This window comes from Vulpes vulpes, chromosome 13 (genome assembly GCF_048418805.1).
Source record: "Vulpes vulpes isolate BD-2025 chromosome 13, VulVul3, whole genome shotgun sequence".
NCBI lineage: Eukaryota > Metazoa > Chordata > Mammalia > Carnivora > Canidae > Vulpes > Vulpes vulpes.
Genome location: NC_132792.1, coordinates 149,188,174 through 149,201,886, shown reverse-complemented (window position 1 = coordinate 149,201,886; position 13,713 = coordinate 149,188,174). Strand labels below are relative to the sequence as shown.

General features: G+C 38.9%; 1 protein-coding gene across 9 annotated transcripts in view; it reads left to right on the top strand.

Moving 5' to 3' along the window:
• The first annotated feature begins 13,197 nt into the window (after positions 1-13,197).
• RPS6KC1 (ribosomal protein S6 kinase C1) overlaps positions 13,198-13,713 on the top strand; it is a 180,835-nt gene continuing 180,319 nt past the window's right edge. For 3 of the 9 annotated variants that reach the window (XM_072733288.1, XM_026001103.2, XM_026001102.2), the window contains exon 1: positions 13,199-13,453. In XM_072733288.1, coding sequence (XP_072589389.1) covers positions 13,349-13,453 — 105 coding nt within the window. In that variant the 5' untranslated portion in view covers positions 13,199-13,348. Of the gene's footprint in view, positions 13,454-13,713 lie in introns of all 9 variants that reach the window. The other 6 variants (XM_026001101.2, XM_072733294.1, XM_072733291.1 and 3 more) reach the window with 6 other exon arrangements.

Below are 13,713 nucleotides of genomic sequence, written 5' to 3'. Positions count from 1 at the left end.
TCTCTCGCAAGTAAATATATAAAATAATAAAATCTTAAAAATTTTTTTTAAAGATTTAAGAATGTATAATTGGGTACAACATACATACAAAGTACATAAAACTTAAATGTTCAGCTTGATAAACATTTTCATGTGTACATACTTATGTAACTGCTAACCAGATCATGAACTGTCCAGTGTTCCAGAAGAGTCTTTCATGTGCTCCTCAGGCAATACTCAGTTGATCTTTCGCCTCCCACCACCACCCTCTGGGGATAGCCACTATTCTGACTTCTATCACCATAGAATAGTTTTAGTTGTACTTGGGTTTTATATGAATGGAATTGTAGAATATGTACTCTTATGTCTGGTTTCTTTTGTTCAACATTATGTGTGTACGTTCATCCTTGTTAACACATGTAGCAGGAGTTCATCCTTTCTAATTGTTGTGTAAATTTCATAGTAGGATTTTGTATCACATTTAACTTACCCATTTTACTGATAATTGACACTTGGGTTCTGCCAAATTTTGGGACCTTCTGAAGAGTTTACAAATGTCCTTATGTATGTCTTTTTAAATGGATAAATCCACTCACTTTTCTTGGGTATATATCCAAGAATAAAACACCTATTATCAGTATTTTTCCCTTTAGTCATTCTGGGATGACAATCTGTTAGGTGGATATTTGGTTGTTTTCATTTCCATTTCTATTATAAGTAAAGCTGCTATATTCATGTGTAGATCTTCTTGTAGACATAGATATTTATTTCTCTTGGGTAAAATACCTAGGAGTGAGATTTCTGGGATATATATAAGTAAATTATGCAATATTTTGACTTTTCTGTCTGGCTTCTTTCACATAGCATAATGTTTTCACAGTTCATCCATGTTGTAGTATCAGTACTTCATTCTTTTTTATGGCTGAATAATTCTCCATTGTATTGGATATACTGTATTTTGTCTGTCTTTTCATTAGGTAGTGGACACTTGGGTTATTCCCACTCTTTGACTACTATGTATAATATTGCCATTAGTATTTGTGTACAAGTTTTGTGTAGACATATTTTCAATTCCCTTGGGTGGCATATGTTTGGGAGTGGAATTTCTGGGTCATATGGTAACTCTATGTTTTGGAGAAACTGCAAAAATTTTTTCCATAGAAACGGCATCATTTTAAATTCTCACCAGCAATGTATGAGGGTCAAATTATTCCACATCTTCAGTAACACTTATTATTGTCTATTTTAAAAAATAGCACTCTGCATTAGTTTGTTAAGGCTAACATAACAAAGTATCACAGACTGGGGGCTTGAACATAGAACTTTATATATTTTTTTGTACAATTCTAGAGTCTAGAAGTACATCAAGGTGTTGGCAGAATTAGTTTTTTCTGAGGGCTTTTCTCCTTGGCTTGTAAATAGCCATCTCTGTATGTCTTTTTCTTTCCCCACCAAAGATTATCCATTTATTTGAGAGAGAGAGAAAGAGAACAAGAAAGAGCACATGTGAGCATGGGGGAGAGGAGGGGCAGAAGGAGAGGGAAAGTCCCAAGCAGACTCCGTGCTGAGCACAGGGGCTCAATCCCATGACCGTGAGATCATGACCTCAGCTGAAACTAAGAATGGGACACTCAACTAAATGTAACACCCAGGTGTCCCTCCTCTGCATGTGTCTTAATCTCCTCATATGAAAACATGAATCATATTAAATTAGAACCCACTCATGATCTCCCTTTACCGTGATTGCCACTTTTTAAGGCCCTTCCTCCAAATACAGTTATATTCTGAGGTAAGATAGGTTAGAACTTCAACATATGGAATTTGGGGGGCCATAAATCGGCCCATATCACCATCCTAATGGTGGTGAAGTTTTATCTGATTGTGGTTTTGATATGCATTCCTGATGACATATTTTCATGTGCTTATTTGTCATTTGTATATCTAATTTGGAGCAATGTATATTCAAATCCTTTGCTTATTTTTAAATGGGGTAATTTGTTCTTTATTGTTGAGTTGGATTATTTTGTATACTAGACCCTTTCAGATACACGATTTGCATATATTTTTCCCATTCTGTGGGCTGTCTTTTCACTTTCTTCATAGTGTCCTTTGATGCACAACACATTTAAATTTTTTTAAATATTTATTTATTTATTTATTTATTTATAATAGTCACAGAGAGAGAGAGAGAGAGAGAGAGGCAGAGACATAGGCAGAAGGAGAAGCAGGCTCCATGCACCGGGAGCCCGATGTGGGATTCCATCCCAGGTCTCCAGGATCACGCCCTGGGCCAAAGGCAGGTGCCAAACAGCTGCGCCACCCAGGGATCCCAACACATTTAATTTTGATGAAATTTACTTATTTTTTGTTTGGTTGCTTGTATTTTTAGTGTCATAGCTAAGAAACCATTTCCTAATCCACAAAGGTGATACACCTATGTTTCCTTCTAGGAGTTTTATAGCTTTAGTTCTTACATTTAAGTCTTTGATACCCTTTGCGTTAATTTTGGTACATGGTGCTAGGTAGGAGTCCAGATTAATTCTTTTTCATGTGGATATCATTTTTCCAACACCACTTGTTGAAAAGACTATCTGCCATCACCCCATACCCCTCCACCTCCCAAGCCATTGAGTAGCCATTGGAATTCTTGTTGAATATCATTTGTCTGTAATGTATTGCTGTATTTATGAATTCTCAACTCTTTATGCCATTTATTTATATGTTTACCTTTATGCCACAACCACACTGCCTTGGTAACTCTAAGTTTGTAGTAAGTTTTGAAATCAGGAAGTCTGAGTCCTTCAATTTTGTTTTTAAAATTGTTTTGGCTATTCAAAGGCTTTTGCATTTCACATGAGTTTTAGGATCAGCTTGTCCATTTCTGGAAAAAAAGGTAGTTACAATTTTAATAGGGATTACATTAGATCCATAGATCAATTTGGAGAGTATTGCCATATTAACAATATTCCAATCCATGAACATGGGATGACTTTCTATTTACTTTGGTTTTCTTAAATTTCTCTCAGCAATGTTTTAGAATTTTCAGTGTACAAGCCTTGCATTTCTTTGGTTAAATTTATTCCCAAATGTTTTATTTTTGATGATATTGTATGTAAAATTTTCTTAAAAAGATTTTATTTTTTTATTTGAGACAGAAACAGGGAGTGAGAGCATGAGCTGGGGGGAGGGGCAGAGGGAGAGGGAGAAGCAGAAGCAGGCTCTCTGCTCAGCAGAGTTCAATCCCAGAACCCTGGGATCATGACCCAAGCTGAAGGCAGATGCTTAATCAACTGAGCCACCCAGGTGCCCCTAGAATTATTATTATTATTTTTAAAATATTTTATTTATTTATTCATGAGAGACACAGAGAAAGAGACAGAGACATAGGCAGAGGGAGAAGTAGGCTCTTCACAGGGAACCTGATGTGGGACTCAATCCCAGAACTCTGGAGCCATGCCAAGCCAAAGGCATATGCTCAACCGCTAAGCCACTTAGGTTTCCCTAGAATTATTTTCTTAATTTCATTTTTAGATTATTCACTGCTATTGTCTAGAAATAAAATTGATTTTTGTATAATGATCTTATATCCTGCAATTCTGCTGAACTTGTTTATTAGCTTTCACACTTTTTTGTTTGCTTGATATGTATTCTTTGGAATTTTCTAAGTATGAGATCAAGTCACCTGCAAATAAAGAACTTTATTTCTGTCTTTATAATCTGAATAATTTTAGTTTCTCTATCTTGTCTAATTGCCCTGTAGAAATTCCAGATGTGAAGAGAGTATACATCCTTATCTTGTTACTGATCTTAGGGAGAAAGCTTTCAGTCTTTCATTATTGAATATGATATTAGCTATAATTTTTCCATCAATGTCATTTGTCAGGTTGAAGAATTTACTTTCTATTTCTAGTTTGTTTTGTGCTTTTTTGTTTGTTTTTGTTCTGTGCTTTTATCATGAAAGAGTGTTGGATTTTGTCAAATACTTTTCCGCATTTACTGAAATAATCCCCTTTATTCCATTATTATGGCCCATCACATTGACTTATTTTCATATGTTAAACCTACCTTGCATTTTTGGTATTTATTCCATTTGGTCATAGTATTTTATATATATATATATATATATATATATATATATATATATATATATATATGTATTTAATATTTTTAATAGGATTTGCTTTGCTAGCATTTAGCTGAAGAGGTTTGTATTTATTCATAAGGGATATTGGCCTGCAGTTTTCCTTTCTTGTGATGTCTTTGGCCTTGGTATTGAGATAATACTGGCCTCATAAAATGAATTAGTAAGAATTTACTCATCTTCTATTTTTTGAATGAGCTTAAGAAAGATTTGTGTTAATTCTTTTTTTAAACATTTGGTAGAAATCACCAGTGAAGCTATCTGATCCTGGGATTTTATTTTGTTGAAGTTTTTTGATTATTGATTCAGTATCATTACTTATTATGTTCCATTCAGGTTTTCTGTTTCTTTTTTTTTTTTTTTAAGATTTATTTATTTATTTATGATAGAGAGAGAGAGAGAGAGAGGCAGAGACACAGGCAGAGGGAGAAGCAGGCTCCATGCCTGGAGCCCAATGCGGGACTCGATCCCGGGACTCCAGGATCGTGCCCTGGGCCAAAGGCAGGCGCCAAACCTCTGAGCCACCCAGGGATCCCTGTTTTCTGTTTCTTCTTGAGTCAGTTTTGTATTGGCTTTGGTCAGTTTAGACAGTTTTCTTTATCAATCTGAACATATTTAAAACAACTGACTTAAATCTTTGTCTAGCAAAAACATTTAGGCTTTCTAATAGATAGTTTTTATTTTTATTGATTTTTTTCTCTAAGAAAAAAAGAAAGTGTGGGCCATACTTTCTTATTTTTTAAGGATGCCTTATAATTTTAAGATATTATTTTTAGGTAATTTCTACAACCGATGTGGAGCTTGAGCCCACAACCCTGAGATCAAGAATAGCATGCTCCACTAACTCAGTCAGTTAGGCAGCGAGGATGCCTTATAATTTTTTTGTTGAAAACTGGACATTTTGATGGGATGTGTTGGTGGCTTGGTGGCTGAGCATCTGCCTTCAGCTCAGGTTGTGATTCTGGGGTCCTGGGATTGAGTCCTGCATCGGGCTCCCACTTCTCCATCTGCCTATGTCTCTGCCTCTCTGTGTCTCTTATGAATAAATAAATAAAATCTTAAAAAATAAAATAAAAAAGAAAACTGGACATTTTGAATATTATATTACAACTCTGGAAATTAGATTCTCTTCCGTTACCAGATTCATTGTTACAATTTATAGTTGTTGTTTATTAAATGTACTAATTTTATAAAGCCTATTATTTGTGTGTGGCCACTGTAGTCTGTTTCATTAGCTTGGTGGTCAGCTATGATTAAACACAGATTTTCTTAAATGGTTGGAAATTTAAAAAAAAATCTCCTAGCCTTTGTAGTGGGGCTGTTTTTATGTTGGGGTACACCCTTAATACTCAGGCAGTTTACAACTCCATCTTAGCCTTCTTTTCTTGGTTTTGTAAGGTCAGCCAGACATGAGAACTTAGGGCCTTCTTAGGTCTTTCCTGAGCATGTGCACAGTCCTAGTTATGTGCACATGCTTTTCTAGATTTCCCGGAGCTTTTCAAGGTCCTCAAACTCTCTCATTCTCCAGCCTTTCCTCTCAAGGTTCTTGGGCAGTCTATTATTTGTCCAACTGCTATCAATTGCCTGAGGTGGCAATGACTAAAACATTGGCCTATAAATGTTTTGACAAATGTCCTATGGATAGTGGCTTTAGCACTGGGCCAAATTAGTTGAGATAAAGACAAGCCTTTTGAACCTATTCTTCAGGAAGCCACTAGACAGGTTAAAAAGAAATAATTACTATTCTGTGAGAATCAGGTCTCTTTTGCTCTGTCTGGTACTGGTACCAGGAAGTAGGCCATTATTTTTCTGAATACCTCTAAATTGAAAAGCAGGGGATGGGACCAGGGTAAGTTAAAATGTTAGAAAACTGGGGTTGGTGCAGCCCGGATGGCTCAGTAGCTTAGTGCCACCTTCAGCCCAGGGCCTGATCCTGGAGACCTGGGGTGGAGTCTCATGTCAGGCTCCCTGCATGGAGCCTGCTTCTCCCTCTGCCTGTGTCTCTGCCTCTCTCTCTCTCTCTGTGTCTCTCATAAATAAATAAATAAAAGCTTAAAAATATTGCCAAACTGTTAAAAAAAAAAAAAAAAGGAAAGAGAGCTTAGGGTACCTGGGTGGCTTGGTTGGAAGAACATGTGACTCCTGATCTTGGGGTTGTGAGTTTGAGCTCCCCATTGGGTGTAGAGATTATTTTAATAGATAAATAAACTTTAAAAAGCTTATTGCTGTTCCTAGAGATTTAGCTGTTTTTTTTTTTTTTTTTTTTAGCTGTTTTTCTTGAATAAGTTAATAAGTTCACCTTTAGGTTGCTGCAAGGTTTTGGTTAGTTTTCCAAGTTCCAAAAGAGTTGATTCTCTTTTTTTGCCAGCTTTTTTCAAATCTTTTTTTTTTTAATATTTTATTTATTTATTCATGAGAGACACACAGAGAGAGAGGCAGAGACACAGGGAGAGGGAGAAGCAGGCTCCATGCAGGGAGACCAACATGGGACTTGATCCCGGGTCTCCAGGATCACACCCTGGACCGAAGGTGGCGCTAAACTGCTGAGCCACCCGGGCTGCCCTGCCAGCTTTTTTCATTGCTTAGATGGAGAAGTGGGCTTTTGGACTTCCTTACTTCACCATTTCCCTCATTGTGGTTTTAATAGCTATTTCTTTAAAGATGAATGAGGTATAACACGTGCTTATTTGCCCTCTGTGTATCATTTTTGGTGAAATGTACATTTAATTCTTTTGCATATTAAAACAATTGAACTGGCTCTTTTTTTACTATTGAATTGCAGTCCTTTATATATTTTGGGTACAAATCCTTTATCAGATATATGTTTTGTATATATTTTTTCCCAATCTGTGGCTTGTTTTCATTCCTTAATGATATCTTTCACAGTGAAGAAATTTTTAATTTTGATGAAGTCCAATTCACCAATTTTTTCTTTTATAATTCAACTTTTTTGTTTCCTAAGAATCATTTGTTTAACCCAAAGTTACAAAGATTCTTTTCTGTTTCCTTCTAGAACTTTCATAGTTTTAGATTTTGCATTTATGGCAATGATCCACATTAAGTTGCTATTTGTAAATGATGCAAGGTAATGGTTGGGGCCTGTTATTCTTTCTTTTTTCTTTTCTTTTCTCTTTCATTTTACATATGGATGTCCAAATGTCCCATCATCTTTTGTTGAAAAAATTATCCTTTCTCCCATTAAATAACCTTGGTGTGTTGTCAAAAATCAAATGGTCATATATGTGTGGATTTATTTCTGAAGACTCTATTCTTTCATTGATTTATATGTTTATCCTTATGCCAATACCACACTATTTTGATAACTGTAGCTTTATACTAAGTTTTGAAATCAGGCAGTAGGAGTTCTCTGTTTTCTTTCTCAAATTTGTTCTGGATATTCTAGGCCTTTTGTTTATATAAATTTTAGAGTGAGATTTTAAAATTTCTATAAGAACAACTGCTGAGATTTTAACTGGGATTGTACTGAAGCTTTAGACCAATTTTAGGAGGTTTGGGTTTGACATATTAACAATACTGAATCTCCCAATCCATGAACACGGTATATTCTCCATTTATTTTGCTCTACTTTAATTTCAGTTAGCAATGTTTTCCATTTTCTGTGTGGTCTTGCACATATTTTGTTAAATTTAGCATAAATTTTTGCTTTAATTCTAGTTTTCCATTTTTGTTGCTAGAATAGAGAAATAAATGACTTTTTCTATATTTACTTTGAATCTTGTGATTTTGCTAAATTTACTTATTAGTTCTATTAGTTTTTTGTGGATTCCTCTGGATTTTCTTTTTCTTTTTTTAAAAGATTTTATTTATTTATTTATTCATAGAGACAGAGAGAGAGGGAGGCAGAGACACAGGCAGAGGGAGAAGCAGGCATCATACAGAGAGCCTGATGTGGGACTCAATCCAGGGTCTCCAAGATCATGCCCTGGGCTGCAGGCAGCGCTAAACCGCTGCGCCACCGGGGCTGCCCTCCTCTGGATTTTCTATGTAAGTGATCATGGCCTTTGCAAATAAAGGCAAATTTATTTCTTCCTTTTCAAACTATAACCTTAATTTAAAAAAAATTTATTTTATGTTTGCACTTTATGGACCCTCCCATACAATGCTGAATAGAAGTGATGAAAGTGCATAAGCCTGCCTCCTTCCCAATCTTAGTAGGAAAGCATTCATCTCTTACACAAAGTATGATGGTAGTGTTACCTTCTTTGTAGATGCCTTTCATAAGGCTTATGAAGTTTCCTCTATTCCTAGTTAAATCATGAATGGATGGATTTTTTTTGATGCCTTTTTTAAATCTCATTTTTAAAATGCTCTTATAAAAGGTTTTTATCTTAATTTCAGTTAGTTAACATATAGTATTATATCAATTTCAGGTGTACCGTATAGTAATTCAGCACTTCCATACATCATCCTGTGCTCATCACAAGTGTACTCCTGAATCCCTATCACCTATTTAACCTCCCTCCCTTCAGATGCTGTCTATTGAGATGAGATGCTTTTGTGTCTCCTGAATATTCCCCACCCACTACCCCTGAATGTAGATCCAACCTTGAATTCCTAGGATAAACCTCATTTGGTCATGATGTATAATCCTTTTTATATATTCCTGGATTTGATTTAATACTTTTAAAGGATTTTCCACTTATGCTCATGTAGGGTATTGGTCTATAGTATTCTTTTCTTGAAATGTCTTTGTTTTAGGGTAAAGCTGGTTTCACAAAATAAGTGGTAAATGTTCCCTGTTCTATTTTTGGATGACTTTTGGTAGAATTGATAGTCTTTTCTCCTGAAATGCTTGGTAGAAATCACTGAAGTTACATTGGCTTGGAGTTTTGTTTTAAATGAAGAATAGATGTTCTTTGATAGAGACAGAGCTATTCAAGTTTTCTTTTTATTAATGAACTTCGGTAGTTTGTGTCTCTTACTAAATTTATTCATTTCACATAAGTCATCAAATTTATTAGCATACAGCTGTTCACATAAATCATTTTCCTTTTAATGACTATAGGATATGAAGTGTATTTTTTCTCATTCTCGACACCTGTAATTTGTTTTTTCTTTTTTCTTGAGTCTTTTGGCTAGAAGTTTATAAATTTTCTAGACTTTTCCCCTGAAGAATCAGTTTTTGTTTTTATTGATTGTTTTCCATTGTTCTTCTTCTTCTTCTTTTTTTTTTTTTTTTTTGGTTTGTTTATCTCTTTTCTATTTCAGAGTTCTTCTGACTTTTCTTCTTTTCTATTATAGGTCCTTAAAGGCTATACATTTACCTCTCAGCACTGTTTTAGTTGTGTCCCACAAATTTCTGATATGTTCCAATTTTCATTCAATTCCAAATATATATATATATTTAAAGATTTTATTGATTTATTCATGATAGACACACACACAGAGAGAGAGAGAGAGAGAGAGAGAGAGAGAGAGGGAGGCAGAGACACAGGCAGAAGGAGAAGCAGGCTCCATGCAGGGAGCCCGACATGGGACTCGATCCCGGGTCTTCAGTATCACACCCCAGGCTGAAGGCGGTGCTAAACCGCTGCACCACCGGGGTGGCCGGAATTCCAAATATTTTTTTTTTTAAGATTTATTTATTTATTCAGAGAGAGAGGCAGAAACACAGGCAGAGGGAGAAGCAGGCTCCATGCAGGAAGCCCAACGTGGGACTCGATCCTGGGTCTCCATGATCACACCCCAGGCTGTAGGAGGCGCTAAACCCCTGCGCCACCAGGGCTGCCCAAATTCCAAATATTTTTAAGGGTTTGTTGTCATGGGTTTTATTTTATTTTATTTTATTTTTTAATTTTTATTTATTTAAGATAGTCACAGAGAGAGAGAGAGAGAGAGGCAGAGACACAGGCAGAGGGAGAAGCAGGCTCCATGCACCGGGACCCCGACGTGGGATTCGATCCCGGGTCTCCAGGATCGCCCCTGGGCCAAAGGCAGGTGCCAAACTGCTGCGCCACCCAGGGATCCCTGTCATGGGTTTTAACCCTTGGTTTTTTAGATTATTTTATTTACTTTCCAAATATTCAGGAATTTTACAGGTAATTTTGTTATTAACTTTTATTTAATTCCCTGAGGCCACAGAGCATATGTAATTTATAGTGATCTTTTAAAATTTGTGATGTTTATTTTATAGCCCAGGATTTATTCTGACTTCATGAATATCTTGTGTGCACTTGAAAGAAGTATGTTCTGCTACTATTGAGTAGAGTGTTCTGTAAATGTCAATCAGGTGGGGTTGGTTGATAGAGCATTTCAGGTCTTCTACATCCTTACTAATTTATTTATTTGTTTTATTAATTACTATAGAAAAGACAGAATAGTTTTTGTTTTGTACATTTTTAAGTTGTTATTAGGTACATGCACATTTACAATTGTTATATCTTCTGGATTTTTAAAAAAATTATTTATTCATGAGAGATACAGAGAGAGGCAGACATAGTCAGAGGGAGAAGCAGGCTCCCTGTGGTGAACCTGATGCAGGACTCAATCCCAGGACCCGGGGATCACAACCTGGGCCAAAGGTAGATGCTCAATTCCTGATCCACCCAGGTATCCCTATACCTTCTTGATTAATTGAACTCTTTATTACTAAGTTTTGTCTCTCTTTATTCCTGATAATATATCTTGCTGAGTATTATGAGCAGTGTTTTCATGGTATATCTTGTTCCATTCTTTTAGTTTCAACCAATGACATTTACTGAATCAAACAAATTTGGAGAAAGTGGGAGAGGGAGTTGCTAAGCATGATTCCCAGACTTGGCTAATGTAAGTAACTAAGTGGAGAATAAAATCAGTCATTGAGATTGGACAGGTTTATGAAGAAAATAAAACTTCAGATTTTAATCTGTTGTGTTTTCAGTGGTAATAGGATACACAGGTAAAGATGTAGGTAACATGAGTCAAGTCCTAGAAGAAAGATATGCTTGGGAATATAGATTTGTAAATCAATGGGAATAAAGAACAAAGGATCAAAGGCAAAATCCTGAACAGCAGGAACACTAGATCTTCCTAAAAGGAGAAATCAGCAAAGGAGGCTGAAAAGGAGTGAATGATGCAGTGTAAAAGAAAAAGCAAAGAGAATGCTGACTCATATATAAGGACATGGAGGATTTTTAGAAAGGTAGAATTTGCCAGAAATGTTAAAATTCTGAAAATACTGCTCATTAGAATTTTTTTTTTTCAAAATAGTAATAGTAGAAGTGTAATAGTGAAGGCAGATTGAAAGGAGTATGGTAATTAATGTGTGATATTCATGAATGTATAAATGTGTGATGTGTGAATAATGATGCAGATTACTTAATTTTTTAAAAAGGTTTTTAATGTATTTACTTGAGAGAGATCATCAGCATGGGGGGGGGGGCAGAGGGAGAGGGGCAAGCCAACTCCTTGCTGAGTGCAGAGCCAGACATGGGGCTCAATCCCAGGACCCTGAAGTCATGACCTGAGCTGAAGTCAGATGCTTAACTGACTGAGCCACCCAGGTGCCCCTGAGGCAGATTACTTTAAAAACAATTTATGCAATCTTGACAATAAAGGGAAGGAGAAAGAAAGAAGGAGGAAAAAAAGGCAACTGTGATGATGTCCTTTACCCTCATCTCAGCCTGGTAATTCCTCTCTCTCTTTCAAGATTCAACCATAGTTTCCCCTCTATCAGAAGACCCTGCATTCTGAATTTGATGTGCTCTACAGCACAGCATAAATACATTTGTCACGGTACTTATAACAATATGTTTTAATTGTTCTCTGTTTTCTCCTACTAGATGGTACTTGACAGCAGGGACTCTTTTTGGAACTCCAGTGCCTAATTAGCATGGTGTCTGGCACAAAGTATGTGAATTCAGGTTTAATAAATGAAAGTTAGATTTAGGCATATCGAGGTTGGGAAGAAGGAGTCAGTGGTGAGGAAGAGATTAAAGGTACAGAAAGCAGAGTTGAGATGTCGCTGGTGGATCAATGTCTTTAGGTCTGCCAAAGGGGGTGGGTTTCAGTACAGAGGTAGAGTGATGAGTCTTAAAAAATGGAAAGGAGGGTCGCCTGGGTGGCTCAGCGGTTGGGTGTCTGCCTTCCGTTCAGGGCATGATCCTCAAGTTCCAGGATTGAGTCCCACATCCGGCTCCCCGAGGGGAGCCTGCTTCTCCTTCTGCCTGTGTCTCTGCCTCATTCTGTGTGTGTCTCTCATGAATAAATAAAATCTTACAAAAAAAAAAAAAAAAAAAAGGAAAGGATATGCCTACATCTTCTATCAGAATAGAAATGTGAGAAGATGGAGGAACGAAGGACTCCTCTCTCCTTCCCCTTCAAGAAGGGCAGGGACAAACGACGGAGGAAGGAGCAAGACTAAGAGGAACAGAGAATTGAGGACAATGGCAAAGCCTTGGAAACAATGTTAATAGGGAAGTGAGAAAACCCTGACCTAGCAAAGGTAAAGGAATTGCCAAACACTGGGTAGCAACCAAATGCTTGGAAAAACTATCTTCGTAGGAGTTTTCAGAGGTCGTGTGATTTTTTTTTTTTTTTTTTTTTCAGTTAGACGCAGGTTCCAGCTTTTAGAACCCGAAGGGCTGAATTCTAAGACTGATAGAAGGCTGAGGGCTGCTGTGGAGGTGGAGGGACAGGTGCACACGTGGACGGGGTTTGTCTTAGGTGGAAGGGCTGTGCCTGCTAGAGTTCAGGTGTTGCTGTGGGTCTTTCCAACGACAGGCCGTGAGGAAGTAAGGAAGGACGATGCTAGGCTGGGCGGTCCCTCCGCCCCTGCACGACTCCAGGTAAGGGTGCCCACGGGCGGGGCGGGGCGGGGGCGCGGAGCACCCAGGTCTCACCTGTGTGTCCCGGCTCTAACAGCGCTCGTAAAATCTAGGAGGCTTCCGGAGCTAGCGCATTGAGATTTAGAGGAGAAGTCTCGCGTTCCGCAGCGACCCGAGCGGCGGTGCGACGACCTCATCATCCTCGGCCACTTGCGGGACCCGGGCTGGGACGCGCGGGCCAGCGCCTCGCGTGGAGTCTCCCCTCCCCCAGGACGCTGAACGGGCCTGACCCGGAAGCTTCTCTGGCGACCCGGAAGCAGAGGCGCGCGGCGGAGTGCCGCCGAGCAGCCACCGCCCCCTCGCCGCGTCGCCCGCTGTGTGCGGGGGGATCCCGGTCCGCGGCGGCGCCGGGTTGCCCTCATGGTCCCCGGCCGGCGGCCCCGGCGGCCTCGGCGGCGGGAGGATGACCTCTCCCCGGGAGCGGGGTGCCGACCTGGCCCGTTTCTACACTGTCACCGAGCCCCAGCGACATCCCAGGGGCTACACGGTGTATAAGGTCACCGCCCGGGTGAGTGCGGGTGTCGGGCGGGCGGAGAAGCCACAATTGGGGGCGCGAGGGACCCAGGGCATGGAGCCTGGGAGGGGGGGTGCTTGACCCTGGGTCAGAGCCTGGCGCGGGACTGGGTGCGCCGGGTGCCCGGCCCTGCGTGGGAGGTGGGGACCCCTGGAAGACTGCGGTGGAGGCTGGGCCGCGGATGCTCGGGGCTGTGCCCTGGAAGGTCGCCGCGGTGCCTGCCTTCCAGGGTGGGGCAGGCGCTGATGGTTTCA